This window comes from Henckelia pumila, chromosome 3 (assembly GCF_033568475.1).
Source record: "Henckelia pumila isolate YLH828 chromosome 3, ASM3356847v2, whole genome shotgun sequence".
Taxonomy (NCBI): domain Eukaryota; kingdom Viridiplantae; phylum Streptophyta; class Magnoliopsida; order Lamiales; family Gesneriaceae; genus Henckelia; species Henckelia pumila.
The window spans coordinates 199,802,332-199,823,750 of NC_133122.1; the positions used below are offsets into that span (position 1 = coordinate 199,802,332).

At 37.6% G+C, this 21,419-nt stretch overlaps 1 protein-coding gene across 2 annotated transcripts; it reads left to right on the forward strand.

Moving 5' to 3' along the window:
• Positions 1-2,219: 2,219 nt before the first annotated feature.
• Positions 2,220-4,091, forward strand: LOC140891936 (uncharacterized). Of its 2 annotated transcripts, none has more exons than XM_073300637.1 (2): positions 2,220-2,871; positions 2,989-4,091. In XM_073300637.1, the coding sequence occupies exons 1-2, from the start codon at positions 2,389-2,391 to the stop codon at positions 3,715-3,717; spliced, it is 1,212 nt and encodes a 403-aa protein (XP_073156738.1). In that variant the 5' UTR covers positions 2,220-2,388; the 3' UTR covers positions 3,718-4,091. The 2 variants fall into 2 exon arrangements, with proteins under 2 accessions (XP_073156738.1, XP_073156739.1); XM_073300638.1 differs by having other exon boundaries at positions 2,225-2,865.
• The last annotated feature ends 17,328 nt before the right edge of the window (positions 4,092-21,419 follow it).

Below are 21,419 nucleotides of genomic sequence, written 5' to 3' on the forward strand. Positions count from 1 at the left end.
GAATGGGATATGCTTAACCCAGTGACAGAGTTCTCTGATTACGATCATGCTTATTTTGGAGCACAATCTTCGGGTAAGTGTATGAGAGTTTCTGGAGATACTGGAGATTCCAGATTAAAAGGTAAGGTAGATATTCAAATTTCAGAAAAGAATTTGTCTGGAGTTGATGAAATGAACTTGACGTTGAAACTTCTGGTGATTGGCTTCCTTGTGTAGACGAATTTAAGGGACATGAACAATTTAATGGAGCTGATTCTGAATTCTTGAAATTGAACTCTATCGAGAGATCAAGTCTTTGTGTTCGCAGTTCGTGTCTCGAAAAATATTCTGCTGATATTGATCTTGAAATCTTGAATAGATCTGAGAAGAAGAAAGAGTCCAAATGCTTGATCTCTAGCAAGATCGTTCAATCTAATCTAGCATTACTAGGCCACAATGCCAGGCACAGAAAGCAGGTAGATAACTCATCATTGGATAAGTGTACTAGTTCATCATCTGTTACTGAAGCGGTTCCCAGCTTGATAAGATCAAATGTAATGCCAATCAACTTTATCAAGGAAAGGCAAAAAAGGGCAGCATAAAGACCGAGTCGAGCAAAAGCAAAGTACGTGAATGTCCGATATGCTTCAAGATCTTTTCTTCAAGACAAGCTTTGGGTGGCCACTAAAGGGCACATTTCTCTGGCTTTACCGAAAGCAATACTGGAAGATACGCCAGTGCGTCCAGAAATTACCCAGAATCACGACTTTCTTGATCTTAACTTTCCTGCAACTATTGATGAAGGCATCAAAGGTGGTGATGTCGTACTCAAGCTGTGGTGGACTGAGAGTGGCCATGAGCATGAAAAACGGGCTTTCACTAATTGACTGACCCAATCACTTTGAGGCTTTGAAAACCGGATAGCATTTTCGTTAATGACATATAAGATACTTGTTGATTAGAATTGGTACAGGTCGCGGTGAGTTTTGTTTCCATTTGGTACTGGTGGATTTGGATTAGCAAATGCTAGCAATACGGGATGCTTCTGTCATATTATATGCCTTCGAGTAGTTAAGTTGTTACAGTCTCGATTGTGGCACAAATTCACTGATATATCAGAAAATTAGAGTTAAGACTTGAGCTGTCTTGCATTCTTAGATAATGGTTTGATAGGCTACTGCTAAATATGTGTCGCGAGAATAAATTTTAACCAAACCCGCGATTCTCCTTTTGATCAGGGAAAGACAAGAAAACGAGACAATCTTATAACATTCGTTAATTTTTTTATTTTTTTTTTGTAGTACAAGATGTTATCATTTGTAAGTATGATATTTGATAAGTTTTCAGTTTTCATGATTCCAAGGGTTGAATGTTCCAAGTGTCTTTGGCATATTCATGGATTGTTCTGTCACGGCTGAACTTGCATGAACCTGCTGTATTGAGTATCGACATTTAAAAATAAGTACACATATTTAAGCACAAGAGAAGGAAGAAATACAATATGCAGAAACCTTAACTGGTGTAGTGTAGAGAACATGAAGTCTAGAGAAAAATAACACAATAATAGGCTGAATGAGAAGCTAGCAAAGAGGAGAAAAACAACACCAACCCTCTGGATCTCGATACACTTCATCAGCCTTCCCTTGGCATTCGACGTATCTCGGAAGTCCGTGCTCACAAGAAAATAGTCTGCACGGCCAAATCCTTCATTTCCTTCACATGGTTCCATTGACTTCTTGTAGCTGTGTGCCACAAAAGCACCACTTCTGACAAATATTTGGGCTTGGGAAACGTTCATCCGGAAGGAAAGATCACATATGGACTAGACTTGAATAGAAACATGGAGAATCTATGAATTGGTCCAAATTCAGAACAAGAGGAGAATGTAATAAGAGTTGGTTCACTTTGAGGAAGACTTATGTCATTGATTATCCGCACTTGAATGTTCCTCGTGCATTTCCCTTTATTATTTATTCACAGGATCGAAATCATAATTACATGCTATTTTTTCCTTTCTCGCGAATTCTCCAAAATCTAATGTGCTCAAAGATTAACATAAAAGTTAAAATGATGGATGAACAGTCTAATTTATCATACGTCTGATTCAAATTTATTATATTTGGTTACCAAAATCATATTATTACATCATATCATATTTATCTTTTCTGGTTAAATTTCAACGGTGATATGATCTATGTAAATTGCAGAAAGTCCAAAAATAATATACTCCATAAAATACAATTAATTTACAGTGTTCATCGGATTTCGCATTTCGTATCTGCCAATTTTTTGTTTGTTTTGTAATTTCGATTTAAAGGCATTAAAATCCCCCAGATGGCTCCAAGTGCCCTAGATTTATCATAATAGTCCAAACGCAACGCCCTACAAAGATTCGTTCCTAGAAAGAAAATGGCCTCCCACCACCACCACCACTTCTGCCACCACGCCGCCGCCACCACCTCCGCCTCCTGCTATTGCTACAATACCCACACATACTGCCACCAGCACCACCCTCTGCCACCACCCCATCCCTGTTCTGTTCATCCACATACCCAGGAAGGCTACTTCCACCAAGAGCAGCGAATCCATCCCACCGTATCCTCTCTGCTGAGCCGCATCGCCTCCCTCGAGTCCGCCCTCCGTCGTCGCTCCACCCCTTTTTCCTCCTCCCACTCGCTCCGTGATGCGGCTGCGCGTACCATTCAGACTCATTTCAGAGCATGCCTTCTCCGCAGATCAAGAACCCTCCGGCAGCTCAAAGATCTGGCTTCCATTAGATCAACTATCAGGCTTCTCAAGTCTTCCGTTTATGAGAAAACTCACTTCGATCATGGCAAACTCTATGATAAAGCCATGGACTTGCTTCTCAAACTTGAATCTGTTCAGGTAAAGGTAGATCCTAACTAGGAATGCTTTTTTTTTTTTTACGTACTTTTTTTTTCGAGTTCTATGATGTCGTCTCATCTGATAATCATTTCCCCATTTTTCCTCTGTTTTTGTACATTGAAGGGTGGTGATCCCTTGATTAGAGATGGAAGAAAGTCAGTAAGCAGAGAATTAAATCAATTTTTGGATTGGATTGATGCAGATGGTGTGGAAAGGAGGGGGCTTTCAAGTGATGTGAGATATAGAGGAAATAATGTGAAAACTAGGGTGCTAAATGGTGAAAGAAAAATTAGTAACGTGAAAAGTGGAGGCTTGAAAGGGATCCATGTGGCCAAATTGAAAGGTTTAGTTGAAAAAATCGATAAATTAGCTGAGAAGCTTGACGAAGAAAGTGATTCCGGTGAAAGCCATAATTTGTTTTTAACAAGAAATCAAGTTACTTCTGGAAATACAAGTGGGATTTTGGTGAAGCAGCACAGAGGGGCTCATCCCAAAGTAACAAAAAATGTAAGATTTGTTGACAATGGAAAGGCTTACAGGGTTTCGAGGCGAAATGACCGGCTGTTATTAAAAGAGCATTATTGGGATGATGGCATTGATGATGGAAATGTAGATGATGCCGAAAGAAGGCTTGAAGATGATCTTTGTCGAGAAGTTGAAGTGATGGGGGTATCTTCAAAAGATGCTGAGGATGAAGATGAGGAGGAAAATCACTCGGAGAGTGGAGGCTCGTTGCCTAGCAGTGATGGTGAGAACGGCCTTGGAAATAAGAGTAACTATAAAGCTGAGAAATTTGTTTTTGCTGCTCCATTGCCCGTGAAGATGGAAACGAGAGATGATTTGATCGGATAAAGGATGTAGCTAAATAGCTGCAGTTGATCGGATCCACATATTGCTGCGAAATTAGGAAAACAATGACAGATTGTTGTTTCTGGATTCTGTTGCAGCACTAGGAAAACAGTGTATGTTTCTAGATTTCGGTTTGCTTTTGGGCATCAAGAGCTTGACGTACAAGAACATGGTGACAATTTATTGTAGTGTTAAAGATTGGTGTCCGTTCTTTTGCATGTGTAGCAGTTGCCTTCATTGGTGTGTCATGTGTGTAGCTTACATGTTTTCCTAACAAATGTTGTATTGCACATTAATTCGTTCTTATTTTTCTTGAGCGGTGTCTGTTGTATCTTTGAGCCTCAGTCTTGGTTGTTTTCTTCGATACTGAATGTTTTCGTATATAGGTTAGCCCTTGGTTGATTAATTTATATACTCCGTCAACATTATTTGTTGATGCATCAAGCATAGCTTGGCCGATGAGTCACAGTGTGCGAAGGTAAAATGATAAATTGAAATACAAATATAATATAATTATTTTTTTAATTTTAATTATTGTAAAATTAGAGTCAGATGTGATTAGAGTGGTCAGACGGGTCAAATCATGATGAAAGGGATAGGGCCGCAAAAATCTTATCTTTTGGCGGATCGAGGGCTGGCCGGTCCACCATCTTAGCGGGCTAGAAATACTCAATCCAACCCGGTGCAAGGTGGGTTGCTTATGATGTTTAAATTCGTCTAAATAACATCGTGTTTACGAGTATTTATCAATCCAATTAGAACAAACTCAATAGATAGAGAGCAACATAATCATGAGTGATGCCCACTGGAGCATAGATGAGTTGGTAAGACCTGAGGTGACGTGGGAAGAAATTTCCCATCATTGCGTGTTCGATTTTCGTGTGGAGCATATTTCCTGCTGAAATATTATGGGTATGCTCTGGGGGTTGACCATCTTGCTCCCTCCCTCAGGTTCTTGCCGCTCGTGCACATCTTTCGATTTAACCCCCGCATGAGCTCATGTGTCTCTGACTCATGTGAGATGGGTCTATTTCGGGGTCAACTCTTTTACAAACATAAATCACGAGTGATATATATTCACTTATCCATATGTCAAACTTTTCGGTCAGCTTCTTGCGTGATTTTGATGTAATGACAATTTTCAAAATCAGAATATATATATATATATTCAAATACTAATTGTAAGGGAAAAAATTAAAAATAAATTAATGAAATAATAATTTTTTTAGTAATGCCCAAATCACTGTTCATTCAAATGGAGCACACATAATGGCAAACATAGATGAAATAATTTATCTCAATCAACAAAAATTATCATACTAATTGTAAAAATAAAACCACTAAAGATGTTATTAAATTCAAGAGCAGTTAATATATATATTTTTAATAAAACTCTTATAGTGAGAGACAACTAGATATTTTTATGAAGAAACACACAAAAATCAAGATAATTCATCATTGAAAAAACTCAAATAAATAACTGTAATTAAAAAAAAAAACCGTGTCTCCTCATAATCGTAAAAAAAAAGTATTCATATTTCAAAAGGTAATAAAAATTTTACTTTTAGATTTAAGCCATGAAATCATAAATAATATGCATAAATTCACATAATACAAACAAAAAAAAAATATATGTAATAATTTTTTAAATAAATTATATATATGTAGTAACCCGGGTTTAGTTTTACGAGATTAATGGTAAAATGTGATTAAGATTATCTAAGTTAATCAAGTGTTTAAACAGTTCAGAAAAAAGAAAATAAGCATCGCGGACCTCTAAAGGGTTCTGAGCGTTCGAAGTATAGTTCGGAAGCACCGAACTAATTGGATTGAGATCGGAAGCAGAGGATGAGTTCGAACCTTGTAGCGACCCAACCCGAATCAACTACTAATTAGAACTAATTAAGCATGCAATTAACTTAAGCAAATTAAGAATAAAAAATAACAGCGAAAAGTTTAAATATCCAAAATATCCCACAGTCGGTGAAATACAACCGACACTAAAACCATAAAATCAGTATAATACAACCAAATCGAAAGGGGTATCAAATCCCTAACAACTAAAGGCAACTCACTGAAACCCTAGCCCCGATCTCCACTCTGTTGTGATCCTCCGGCATCGCCCTGTCTAAGACTTGTCCCGTTGAATAGGGTGTCCAGAAAATACAAAAATACTGGATGTGATCGACAACGCTCAATAAGATAGCATAAATATATAAACAAATATTATGCATGCAAATACTGGTTTAAAAATAGTCCCCTCAAGGACGCCTGTAAGGTCCAAAAGTTCACTAGTTCAATCACGATATAATTAATTAAATTAATTGATATATTGCATGTTATTTTAGAAAATTTAATTGTTATGTAATATTATTTGAATTATGTTAATGTCTGAAATTTATGTGAATGTATGATTTTAAAGTTTTTCAGGTTGGTATTTAATTCTGGGTCGTATGAACGAGCCTAACTTTCGAACGAGTCAAGTAAAATATTTTAGTTAATATTTAAGTTGATGCATTGTAATTTTAATAGTGGGGAGAATAATGTTTTTAAAAGTTTTATTTATAACTAATGGGCCGATTTTGGAGCCATTAGTCACAAAATTATTGGCGTTCAATCTTTCAAGATTTCTCAAAAGAACGTTGCGTACATTCTCCTTCCCCAAACCCTCTTTCATGTGAGCACTGCATCAAGGGATCAAGAGTTCTTTTTTCTCGAGGCTATATCGTTCCGCAGTTCAGGTTAAATCCAATCAAACGATTCAGACAAGTTTTTACTGTTTTGAAACTCATTCAAGAGTATAAGTATTTTCAAGTAAACCCTATGAGTTTGTTGATGATTTATGCATATTTCTTGATGATTCATGAGTATGTTGTTTAATTATGAAACGTGGGGCGTTCCTGATGTTTTCGGTACAAGTTTGATGAGATGTAAGGGCATAGATGTTTGAAATCTAAATTTTTGGGTTGAGTGTGTTGGGTGTGAAATTTGATTCAGATCTTTGAGTTATGTTTTGATGGATGAGTTTTGAAGTATTATTTGAAGGTTTATTGAGGTTTTGAAGTGTTTTTCCTGGTTTTAGGAAGATTGATCGTTTCATGATTCCAAAAATCTGATTTTCGTAAAAACTGGTTGCAGGTTCGTAAATCTGCAGAATTTTATTCGCAGTGTCCAGACCCTGGAAAGGGGTCCGAACACAGGTCCGTGCATCGACATATTTATTTTAAAACGAATTTGGTTTATGCACCGACCTGGGCACGGGGTCCGTGCATCATCCGTGTATGGGTCCCGAGGGGGGGTCCGAACATAGGTCTGTGACTCGACGTAGACGTAAGAAATTATTTTGAAAACTTAATGCACGGACCCTAGCACTGGGTCCGTGTCACGTTCGGATAAGGGTCCGGACAAAGGTCCGGATCTCTTCGAATTATGAAAGTTTAAATCCTTAGTTTTTGAGTTCTAAAAGTTATGTTTATGATATTTTTAATTATGGTGTCTTAAATATATTTATGAGGTTTTATGTAAAAGTTTTATGTTTTCAATGTCTGGGACGGTCGGACGGACGGAACGACTCACGCGAAACGGTTAAGCTATGTATGGAATGATTATGTGAATTACTCATGAAAATAATTGTCTCATGAAATATTTTGAAGGACTGTATGCATGTAGTATCACGAGGAATTTTAAGAGCATGATTTTACGAGAAGTATGACCAAGGCATGATACGATATGTTATGATACGATGAATGATTGTATGCATGAAAAATATTTTAATGACTTATGCTTCTTGTGGTGATTATACGGGGTATGAACTTCGGGATGAGCTCCGGAGCGGCTATCCAAACATGTCTCATGTGATGGTTATACGGGATATGCACTTCGGGATGAGCTTCGAAGCGGCTATCCAAACAATGAAAGTTACGAGCGTAATGCCATATGCTTGTTGATCAACATGAAATTATGAATGACTCATTATCATGGTTGCCATACTACTCATAATTCATTACCCCAAATATTTTTATGTTATGGTTACATCAAATTTATATTTATTGCATGAAAGCTTAAGTTAAAGTTTTCTCTTTTAAAGTTTAGAAAGATCCTTTTTATGCAATTTTTTGCTTAGTTTTTAGAATCACTATACTTGAATGGTGTTGGTAACGATGATGTTGATGCATTCATTGATGAATATGTGGGCGGATATGAAGAAGAGGCAGTGGTCGGTCGAGTGGGTGATGCATGAGTGCGAAAGATTTATTAATGAAAGTTGTTCAAACCAATTTATGTTTTGATGAGAAAACAAGTTTTGAATTTTTAGTTGATGGCCATGTTTGGCATGGTCTTTTAAATGTTTATTTCTTTATTTGTGCATTTTTAATCTGCTTATTTAATAAAGAAGATGATGCTTCCGCAATGATTTTTATTTTCCTTAAAATTTTCATATCTTTTAAGTATGTAAGTTTCAGTAACGCTTTGATTGTAAAAAAAATTGGGACACTACAGCTTGGTATCAGAGCAGTTTGCTCTGGGTTTCATCGCACGCATGCATACTCGCCACGACCCTATGCTTTGTCTTCATGTCTGTAAGATTTTTGAGTTATGTATGTTTCAAGTAGTTGAATTATGTTTAAACGTGATTGAGCATGTAGACATGTTGGACAGCAGGAGCTACACATTCTTTTATGTCTGTTAGTTTTATGATGAAATTGGGATCTTGCCGGATGAATCTATTTCAGGGTTTTGTGTGTCATTACCCTCAGGAGAGGAATTAAAAAGTAGTAGTGTGGTATGAAATTGTAAGATTCAGATGCAGAGTCTAGATTTGTGTTCAGATTTTATTGTTTTGGAAATGGTGGATTTCGATGCGATTTTTGGGATGGACTGGTTGGCTCAGCATGAAGCTATTATTGACTGCAAACGGAGGACCATCTCTTTGAAAAATCAAAACAAAAAACCCTTTGTGTTCCGTGTTGCATCTAAGAGGAGCACACCATGTATGGTATCAGTAGGAACGACTTGGCAATTATTGAGTAATGGGTGTACAGGCTTCCTAGCAAGCCTAACTGGTGATCAGGAGACGCAACGACCGAAACCTGAAGAGGTGGAAGTAGTGAAATATTTTCCAGAAGTCTTTCCCGATGATGTTGTGGGATTGACTCCAGTCAGGAAAGTCGAATTTGGGATAAAATTGTTGTCTGGATCTAAGCCAGCTTCTAAGGCGCCATACAGATTGGCACCGACTGAGATGAACGAACTGAAGGATTAGTTACAAGAGTTGATGGATAAGGGGTTCATCAGACTGAGTGTATCGTCATGGGGTGCACCGGTGTTGTTTGTTAAGAAAAATGATGGGTCAATGAGGTTGTGCATTGACTACAGAGAGCTGAATCGAATTACAGTGAAGAACAAATATCCCTTGCCCAGGATCGATGATCTATTTGACCAATTACAGGGAGCAGTGGTGTTCTCAAAAATCGATCTATGATCGGGATACCACCAGATGAAGGTGAAGGATGAAGACGTGCAGAAGACAGCATTCAGGACTCGCTATGACCACTACGAGTTCTTTGTAATGTCATTTGGGTTGACCAATGCACCAGCAGTGTTCATGTAATTGATGAACAGGGTGTTTCAACCTTTCCTAGATTAGTTTTTCATAGTGTTCATAGATGACATACTGATCTACTCTCGCAGTTTGGAGGAGCATCGTCAGCACTTGACTACCGTATTGCAGATGCTGAAAGAGAAGCAGTTGTATGCTAAGATCACTAAGTGTGAATTTTGTCTTGGGCAAATTGCATTTTTGGGTCATATAGTTTCAGCTAAGGGAATTGAGGTGGATCCGTCTAAGGTAGAAGCAGTTCGAAATTGGGCTACCCCGAAAAATGCTACAGAGATACGGAGTTTCTTGGGTTTAGCAGGCTACAACATACAGTTTATCCAGGATTTCTCCAAGATAGCTCTACCATTGAATTCTCTCGGAAAGGGGTGAATTTTGTGTGGTCAGAACAGTGTGAGAAAAGCTTCGCATAGTTGAAGGAGAGACTTATGACAGCGCCAGTGTTAGCAATTCCAGAAGGCACAGGTCGTTTTGTGGTTTACACCAATGCTTCTAAGAGTGTATTAGAGGCTGTTTTGATGCAGGATGATAAAGTAATAGCATATGCATCTCGACAGCTGAAGGCCCATGAGAAGAACTACCCGACTCATGATCTTGAGTTAGCGGCAGTTGTATTTGCTTTGAAGCTGTGGAGACACTACTTTTATAGCGAGAGGTCTCAGATTTTCACTGATCACAAAAGACTAAAGTACTTTTTCACTTAGAAGGAGTTGAATATGAGGCAGAGACGATGACGAGAATTGGTTAAGGACTACGAATGTAACATTAGCTACCATCCATGTTGTGAGGAACTCGGGCGCTAATCTCATCCTAATGGGCAATTAATGAATACACATCATTAACGAGACAATAATAATTCAATCTGAAAAAAATTAACCAGAACATTTGACGACGCAAAAATATACATTTGGCGACGTAAAATCACGTCGCAAAAAGAACCAATTTTTTTTTTCAGAACACCATGCGCTCCCGCGCATGGGTTTCGTACAGAATCTGGAAAAATGATAAACATAACAGTTGTAGATCTTTGTCTTAGCTTTCCAATGCCGCAAACTACACCCTAATCGGAATTTTCAGTAAAACATTATACTCATTCTACCAAGAAGGGTCGGTGCAGAAATTTACAAAAAATTACCAAAGGCTACAACAAAGATCAAAGTTGCTAGGGCTATTTCAAATCTGAAAAATTGCATACATAATCTCAACATGTCCCAAGCATAAATACATGCATATCTAGACATAACAATAATCGCATATATGTTTCTAAGGTGCAATACAATAAACTCAATTCTAAGTTTTCAAAGCTCAAACTAAACCAACACCTTTTAACATGCATTTGACAGCAATCTATTCTTAGTTCGAAGTCACCACATGCTAATCTTTCTCAATCTCGAGCTATCCAAGCCACATCTGACTCGCTCATGCCCCAAACCTGATGCAATACACACATACAAACAAAGCAACAGCCGGATAACTTCGGTGAGAATAAATCTTAGTATGAAAGACATGCATATACACCATATAGCATATTGAATCTATATGCTATAAGAATTCTAAATCATCAAAACATGTAACAACATGTAATCATAGAAATATACTCCATTCTTAAATCCTTAAAGCATAGCTATTCATCTAAAGAAATATCATATCAAGTATTTTAATACATTCATATCTAGAATGGCATATCACAACATTCTAGTATTTATAATTGAATATTCTAAACCATATAAATCTCTAGGTTAATGCATAAATGCAATGCATGTTTTAAGGAATAGGCTATCAAATCTGATACCAATAAATCTTAATTCTTGGGATCCCGGGGAAATAAAATCTTTAACCGACCACCAACTTATCCAATCGAGGTGGCGTTAAATATCTCAATTTCCCTGACTTTGGTTCAACTATAGTGAGTCTTCTAGCTCTGGAAGTAAATCTACATTCCGTGCCACTCAACTACAGCTCTCCAAACGTCATATGCACTTTAGGCCATTCTGCTCTCTGTGCTATTCAAGGTAGGGTTCAAGATGAATGCAACATAATCTGTATGCATTAAATAAGCTAACACATCTTGAACACACCATTCAAACATCATGAAAGGCAATAATAAGAAATACATCACATAAACACACTTAGACAAATAAGTATGTGATTTTAGGAAAACTCGAAAACCACTACGTTCTCGAGTTGTTCTACTTGGCGAGGATAATGTCGAATCATACTTTTCAATAGTAGTGTTGACATATTCAAGCTTTCTAGCTTCAAATCAGATGGAATATCTAAACTTCTATTCATTCCACGCTTGTTCATCGACGTTGATAGGTGATCAAATTCTTGATTCAACTTTAATTGTTCAAACGGCTCGAACTTGTCGATTCGACTTCGATAACTTCAATTCTCAACTGAAATGAAGTGTACCATATGCTTAATATTATTCTCAAATCTGATATTGAGTGCTAAGTTCAATCTATAGCTGATATCGGATTAAATTGCAAACCGGCGGCGTAACGGTTTGAAATCGATAATTCCGAAAGCGCAAACATCAATAAGTCAACCATATAAACCACTAATCATCACCATTTCCACCACACATACACGTACATATCATCTTATAATTTTCATATTTCTCACAATTATTTCAAAATTCAAAAACATGTTCAAACGACGATCTTTTCTCAATCCGTCTTAGATATGCACATTTATACAATAAAATCTTAATTCTAACAACAACTTAAAATTCAAACATGGTATAAATTCATAAAACTTACGTCAAAACGAAGCACTCGGAGCTGTGGTCGCAAATATATGCTCAATCGGAAATTCTACCGGGCCGATGAATTTCTATTGGAATTTGAAATGAAGAAAATATTGTTGTAACCCTTGCTTCTTCCTTCTCACGGATGAATCTGATGGAAATTCAATATATTTGCACTAATATACATGCTCACACGTGTGATTTTCCACTTGCAAGAGAAATTGCACTTTGGTCCTCCACTTTGCATTATCTGCAAAGTAGTCCCCATACAAGCGATTTAATTCAATTTCAATCCTAAATAATTTAAGAATATTATAATTTAACTCTAAACTCTAAATATTCTTAAATTAAATATTCTCGGATTAAAATTAAATCATTTCGAACCTTATCGCATTTTAGTCCTTGAACTACTCAATATTTGCAAATGGGTCCTTGCTCGAATTTCATCCTCAACTTAAATCCTTGATATTTATAATCTTGGAATTTACATCTTAAATTCCATAAATATCAATTCTTTGAATTTAATAATTCCAGATATTAAAATCTTAAAATCCAAAAAATCCTCAATTTAAATATTTTTGACCCGAAATTGAAATCTCTAATTTTAATAAATTCTTAAATTTATATTTTCTCTTATTCGGAATTTAAATCTTAAATCCCGTCATTAATAACTTAATATTTTCGGGCCTTACAATCCAGGTAAGGCTAATGTAGTAGCAGATGCACTGAGTCGCAAGTCTTCATCATTGAACCAGTTGACAGTTCAACAAGAGTTAATTGCTGATTTTGAGCGGATGAGATTGGAGGTATTCAAACCAGTGGAGGTATGCACTCTATCAGCCTTAACAGTAGTACCAAGTTTGCTTGATAGAATTCGAGCAGGTCAAGCTTCTGATGAACAGTTGATGGAATGGAGAAATAGGGATAAGGCTAAGGGTGGTGCACGGTATACCGTCAAAGATGGAATTGTTCATCACAGAGGCAGAATGTGGGTGCCAGAAGTAAACTCACTGAGAGTTGAAGTAATGACTGAAGCCCATATTTTTCGTATTCCATTCATCCAGGGAGTACGAAGATGTATAAGGACCTGCAATCCTTATATTGGTGGCCAGGTATGAAGAAGGACATTGTAAGATTTGTGAGTGAATGCTTGACTTGTCAGCAGGTGAAGATTGAGTACCAGAGGCCAGCAGGACTCCTGAAACCGTTTCCTATACCCACATGGAAGTGAGAAGATGTCACTATGGATTTCGTGGTAGGATTGCCAGTTTCACCGCGAAGGATGAACTCGATTTGGGTGATAGTTGGTAGGTTAACCAAGTCAGCTCACTTTCTGCCAGTCAGGAATAATTTCTCAATGAATCAGTATGCAGAGCTGTACATTCAAGAAATACTCAGACTACATGGAGTTCCAATGAGAATAGTATCTGACAGAGATCCTAAGTTCACTTCGAACTTTTGGGGAATTTTATATAGAGGATTGGGAACGAAGCTAGCTTTCAGCACAGCTTTCCATTCGCAGACAGATGGACAATCAGAACGAGTAATCCAGATACTCAAAGACATGTTGAGGGCCTAAATGATCGAATTTGGGGGTAATTAGGAATCGAAACTACCTTTAGTGGAGTTCACTTATAACAATAGTTATCATGCGACTATTGGCATGGCCCCGTATGAGGCATTGTATGGGAGAAGATGTAGGACTCCCCTGCATTGGGATGAAGTTGGAGAGAGAGATTTTTTGGGACCAGAGATAGTGACTTAGACGGTAGATGTGATAGCCAAGATCAGAGATAGAATGTTGACAGCACAAAGTCGACAAAAGAGTTATGCCAATTAGCGGCGCAGAGATTTGGAGATCGAAGTAGGTGACCACGTTTTCTTGAAGGTGTCACCATGGAAGGGTGTTATGAGGGTTGGTAAGAGAGGTAAACTGAGTCCAAGATACATAGGACCTTTTGAGATCCTAGAGAAATTTGGGGCTCGAGCTTACCAAGTAGCTCTACCACCAAACTTGGAGGGCGTACACAATGTCTTCCATATCTCCATACTAAGGAAGTATGTGGCGAATACTTCTCATGTTATTCGTCATGAGCCAACGGAATGGACGCCAGACCTTTCCTACGAGGAGATGTCTGTTCAAATCTTGGACAGACAAGTTCATAGATTGAGGAACAGAGAGATCCCGATGGTGAAAGTCCTATGGCGCAATCAATTGGTTGAGGAAGCTACATGGGAAACCGAGCAGGATATGCAAGCAGGCTATCCTGAACTGTTTGGTAAGCCAAATTTCGAGGACGCAATTCTTTTAACGAGGGTAGAGTTGTAAGGTCCAAAAGTCCACTATTTCAATCACGATATAATTAATTAAATTAATTGATATATTGCATGTTATTTTAGAAAATTTAATTGTTATGTGTTATTATTTGAATTATGTTAATGCCTGAAATTTATGTGAATGTATGATTTTAAAGTTTTTCAGGTTGGTATTTAATTCTGGGTCGTAAAAACGAGCCTAGCCTTCGAATGAGTCAAGTAAAATATTTTAGTTAATATTTAAGTTGATGCAGTGTAATTTTAATAGTGGGGAGAATAAATTTTTTAAAAGTTTTATTTATAACTAATGGGCCGATTTTGGAGCTCATTAGTCACAAAATTATTGGCGTTCAATCTTTCAAGATTTCTCAAAAGAACGCTGCGTACATTCTCCTTCCCCAAACCCTCTTTCACGTGAGCACTGCATCAAGGGATCAAGAGTTCTTTCTTCTCGAGGCTATATCGTTCTGCAGTCCAGGTTAAATCCAATCAAATGATTCAAACAAGTTTTTACTATTTTGAAACTCATTCAAGAGTATAAGTATTTCCAAGTAAACCCTATGATATTGTTGATGATTTATGCATATTTCTTGATGATTCATGAGTATGTTGTTTAATTATGAAACGTGAGGCTTTCCTGATGTTTTTGGTAAAAGTTTGATGAGATGTAAGGGCATAGATGTTTGAAATCTAAACTTTTTGGATTGAGTGTGTTGCGTGTGAAATTTGATTCAGATATTTGAGTTATGTTTTGATGGGTGAGTTTTGAAATATTATTTGAAGGTTTATTGAGGTTTTGAAGTGTTTTTCCTGGTTTTAGGAAGATTGATCATTTCAGGAATCCAAAAATCTGATTTTCGTAAAAACTGGTTGCAGATTCGTAAATCTGCAGAATTTTATTCGCAGTGTCCAGACCCTGGAAAGGGGTCCAAACACAGGTCCGTGCATCGACGTATTTATTTTAAAATGAATTTGGCTTATGCAAGGACCTGGGCACGGGGTCCGTGCATCATCCGTGTATGGGTCCGGAGGGGGGTCCGGACATAGGTCTCTGACTCGACGTAGACGTAAGAAATTATTTTGAAAACTTAATGCACGGACCCTGGCATAGGGTCTGTGTCACGTCCGGATAAGGGTCGGGACAAGGGTCCGGATCGCTTCGAATTATGAAAGTTTAAATCCTTTGTTTTTGAGTTCTAAAAGTTATGTTTATGATATTTTTATGGTGTCTTAAATATATTTAGGAGGTTTTATGTAGAAGTTTTATGTTTTCAATGTCCGGGATGGACGGAACGACTCACGCGAAACGGTTAAGCTATATATGGAATGATTATGTGAATTCTCATGAAAATCATTGTCTCATGAAATATTTTGAAGGACTGTGTGCATGTAGTATCATGAGGAATTTTAAGAGCATGATTTTACGAGAAGTATGACCAAGTCATGATACGTTATGTTATGATATGATGAATGATTGGATGCATGAAAAATATTTTGATGACTTATGCGTCTTGTGGTGATTATACGGGGTATGAACTTCGGAATGAGCTCCGGAGCGGCTATCCAAACATGGAACATGGGATGGTTATACGAGGTATGCACTTCGGGATAAGCTCCGAAGCGGCTATCCAAAGAATGAGAGTTATGGGCATAATGCCATATGCTTGTTGATCAAAAGGAAATTATGAATGACTCATTATGATGGTCGCCACACTAATCATACTTCACCCCAAATATTTTATATTATGTCTACATCGAAGTTATATTTATTTCATGAAAGCTTAAGTTAATGTTTTCTCTTTTAAAGTTTAGAAAGATCCTTTTTATGCAATTCCTTGCTGAGTCTTTAGACTCATTATACTTGAATGATGCATGTATCGATGATATTGATGCATTCATTGATGATTATGTGGGCGTACATGAAGAAGAGGCAGAGGTCGGTCCAGTGGGTGATGCATGAGTGCGAAAAATTTATGAATGAAAGTTGTTCAAACCAATTTATGTTTTGATGGGAAAACAAGTTTTGAATTTTTAGTTGATGGCCAAGTATGGCATGGTCTTTTAAATGTTTATTTCTTTATTTGTGCATTTTTAATCAGTTTATTTAATAAAGAAGATGATGCTTCCGCAAATATTTTATTTTCCTCAAAATTTTCATATCTTTTAAGTATGTAAGTTTCAGTAACGCTCCGATTGTAAAAAAAATTGGGACGTTACAGCTCCAATCGAATAAGCAGTACCGGCTGGAAGCCACTCCGCAGGGTACATCCACATACTTGCCCTATCATCGTTGCATCAGTCCCCACCGTTGCGGCGTCTCCCGATGATAGACAAAACACAATAAATATAGGGTTGAGCATCCCTACTGATATGACTCATATCTAAGGAGATCCGAGTCCAATATGATCATGCATGTGCAAAATCCAGTAAAACATGACACATAAAATGCAACATATATGTAAGGACCGGGATTATTTGATTTAATCCGAGATAATTTAATTTTAATCTGAGTATATTTAATTTGGGAATATTTAGAGTTTCGATTTAAATTCTAATATTCTTAAATTATTTAGGATTGAAATTGAATTAAAAAGAGGGCCAAATACTGAATTGCAATTTATTAAGTTTTAGGGACTAAATTGCAATTTTGTTAATACATATCTGAATTTTGTATTGAGGAGTCAGCTTCCACACGTGTAAATGCATTTTTCCTTCAGAATTTCATAGTTGTACGGAGCAAATCACCAAGCTCTTCTTTTGCTTCTTCGTTCTTGATTTTCAAATTTCCGTATCTTTTGCTTCGGTTATCCGATTTCGATTCCAAAAGGTGTTCTGGAATCATTGAGACGAGGCCTTCGATTTTACATAAGTCTTTATGTATTTCATTATGTTTTGAGAATCAAGATGTGGCAGAAATCAGTACGTTTGCATATGATCATGTTCTTGAGGTGTTGTATCGTTTATTTTCAAAACGAAATCGACGAACGGCTATCGATGGTGTTCTTATGATTTCCAGCTTATGATTCGAGCTACATACTTGCAGATATGTGGGATTATGATGATATGTTGCTGGTTTTTATAATTTATATGCTGATATGAGTTGAGAATTGATTTCGATGTCTTGTTGGTTACCGATTTTCAATCGCTACGCCGCCGGTTTAGGTTTTGAAGTCGTTTTGATAGCCTATGATTGAGCTGAGGATCTTGTGATTGTATGCTGATGTTTCTTGATCATAATCGTTACATTTCAGATTAGTTTCAAGCTCAATCAACTCAAAAAGTCCGACTTTGAACCGAAGAAGTTTGCTTGAGGTTTGAAGTGATTGAATTGAAGTTATATTGATGAGTTTGATCAGATTTTGGATTGATCATCTTGAATGAAGCTTGATATGAATGTTATAATTGTTATATTACAGATTTGAAGTGTTCAGAACCGAGAAATACGAAGGTATAAGACGACATCGCGAGTCAGGATTTTGAAACTCAAGAATAAATCTTCTTGAGTTGTCCCTCCAAAATCACATACTTGTTTATCTTTTCGATTTGATTTTGATGTTGTCGATCCATCTTAGGTAGTGGATCTTTGAGTTTGAGTCGATATGATGATGATATGATATGCTATTGAATTGATTCTATGCCAAGGTCTGAGGCGACCTTATTTTCGAGTCAAGAATGACTATGATACATGGATATCCATGTCAAGATCGGTTACGAATCTTGATGGCAACGACGAATTATGAATCAATTCTTAATCGATATATGAGTTATTTACTCTATTGTTGAGTCGATTATGAATAGAGTCGATATGATTTATTTAACGCTTTATATATGTCGATTATACTGGGAATGTTTTCTCACCGAAGTTTATCCGGCTGTTGTTTTGTTTCGTATGTGTGCATGGCAACAGAGGGGGCAGTAGCTGGTCAAAGACAACATTGACATCTTGGGAGAGAGTTTAGCAAGTGAGGACTCGGGTTGTAGCTGAAGTTGTATTGTAGAATACATCAAACTTGTTAAGAGAAGTTTAGACATGAAGTACTCTTGATGTTTGGTTGAATGTTGATAGTTTAACGTCTTTTAAACGACTAGTTTGATGTAATAATCGCATGGCTTGATGCTAGGAAACTTCCTACATGTATGTATGTATGTTTCAAGAGGTATAACATGTTAGAATCCATGTTTATAGATGATTCATGCCTTATTTCATGTTATGACAACAAGAATATTTGTGCAGACTTTTTCTAGAAACAGAGCCCATTCGATCGGGTGAACTCCACCGATCGAGTGAGGCCTTTAAAATGCAAAACAGAGAATTGGAGTTTTGAGCTCGCTCGATCGAATGAATTCAACCGATCAAGCGAGGCCAAAATGTGTTCAAACCCGAGAGATGGAATTTCTAGCTCGCTCGATCGGATGAATTCAACCGATCGAGTGAGGTGCAAGATTGTTTTTAAAAAAAAAATTTATTTGGTTTGAGTATTCTTTTAAATACTTGATTAATTGTTTTATTAATCATTAATTGCCTTAAGATGAGATTAGCAACCCGAGGTCCCCACAACAGGTGGTATCAGAGCTTAAGTTTCTCGGACTGAGAATAGATGAGCGGTGTAGATCAAGTCTGTTTGATTGCTTTATTTAGTGATTTCATACTTGTATGGTATATGACTTATTACCTTCCGATGTTTATGATCACATGATTCTGTGATTAAATGAGAAGATTCTGTAGTACAGTCTTTCGAATTACATGCTATCTGATTTTCTGAAGTTGAGTAACAGCATGTATTGAATGAGTATGAATCAGAACTCGATCTCTTGAAGATGCATGAAAATGCTAATCAGAGGAGGTCCTGAAACATAAATGTGTTATGATATGATAATGAACTATACACTAATATATTTGATTATCAGATATGCCTCCCCGACCAGCACCGAGAGTTAGACAGACATTGGCAGTAAATCAGCCTGAACAGACTAATGCTGCACAGATACCAGTGACAGCACCTGAACCTGGACAGAGTAGTACTTCTTCTGATGTGTTTGGTGATGCTAATCCGATGGAGAAACTTCTGAAACGATTCCAGTCATTCAACCCACCAAAGTTACAAGGAACTGAGAATGCTGTGGATTGTGAGAATTGGCTTGAGGACATCGAGCAGTTATTCGAGTCCCTCTACTATACGGATGATCGTCGTGTGAGACTAGTAATTCATCAACTACATGGCCTTGCAAAAAGTTGGAGGATAGAGACGAAGAGAGCATGTGAACATCAAGGTACCGTTATCACATGGTTTGTATTTAAAACTGCTTTCTATCAGCGATTCTTTCCTGTTTCTTATCGTAAGGACAAGGGAGCGGAGTTTGCAAGTTTGCAACAGAGACCGATGAATATTGAAGAATAAGTTGCAAAGTTCACTAGCCTATTGAAGTTTGCTCCACTTATTGTTGTCAGTGATGAAGCTCAAGCCAATCAATTTATAAATGGCTTGAATCCAGATGTGTTCACTTTTGTAAATTCGGGACGACCAAATAACTTTGCCGATGCTCTGAATCGTGCAAAGGGAGCTGAAGCAGGGATACTGAGGCAACGAGGAGCACAGTTCGTGCCACAGCCGATGAAACAAACACAAGAGCAGCCACAGATTCCACCACGACCTCGATTTGATGCAGGAGGTAGTAGAAGTGGCAAAAATAATTTCTTCAAAGGTAAAAGTAAACAGTTTAAACGTCCAGGGAGTAGCTCTTCTAGTTTGAGTGGATCTAGACAACTTAGAGGTGGACAGAAATCCGATACTTCTGATGTCTACTATACTAAATGTGGAGGATGTCACACCAATGATCAGTACAGAGGAGTGTTTGGCACCTGTCACATTTGCCAACAACCGGGACATTTTGCGAGAGTATGCCCTCAGCGAGGTTCTGGAAGTGCTCAGGGTGCTGGATCATCTCGATCAGTGACACAGCCAGAGAGGCAAGCATCTTCGGTGTATTCATTCCAACCTCAGCCATCGTCACAGAGCCATGCTGGAGGAAGTCAAGCTGGGATCCAGCAGCAGAGGCAACAGGCTCGAGTGTTTGCACTGACTGAAGAGCAAGCACAAGCTGCACCAGATGATGTGATTGCAGGTAACTGTTTCATTTTTGGTTATCCTGCCTATGTCTTATTTGATACTGGTGCATCACACACCTTTATTTCCGAGCAATTTGTTGCATTACGTGAATTTCCTGTTGAACCCCTAGCTACTGTAGTGTCTATTTAATCTCCTTTGGGAAGAGGTATTATATCAGTGAAGTCTGTCAGAAATTGTACACTGCAGTTTGAGGGTCATGATATTGAGCTAGACTGTATTGTGCTTGGCTTATCTGACTTTGATTGTATTATCGGTATCGATATGTTAACCAATTACTGAGTAACAGTTGATTGCTTTCAGAAGATTGTGAGGTTCAGACCGGAGATGGCTGATGAGTGGAAATTTTACGGTAAGGGTTCACGAGCCAGAATTCCTTTGATATATGTTCTTGCTATGACTGATTTGTTGCAGAAAGGAGCAGAAGGATTTCTGATTTATGCAGTGGATGTACTGAAGACTAGCCCAAAATTGGCTGACTTGTCAGTGGTTAGTGAATTCGCTGATGTTTTCCCTGACGATATTCCGGGATTGTCTCCATTTCAAGAGGTAGACTTCAGTATTGAATTGATGCCAGGTACACAACCCATATCGAAAGCACCTTACCGTATGGCACCAATCAAATTGAAAGAACTGAAAGAACAACTTGAAGATCTGCTAGCCAAAGGTTATTTCAAACCAAGTGTTTCCCCATGGGACGCTCCGGTTTTGTTTGTTAGAAAGAAAGACGGATCGATGAGATTATGTATTGACTACCGGAAATTGAACAAGGCAACGGTAAAGAATCGATATCCTTTACCTCGTATCGATAAATTATTTGATCAATTGTAGGGTTCGTCAATATACTCGAAGATTGATTTACGATCTGGCTATCATCAACTGAGATTAAGAGAGG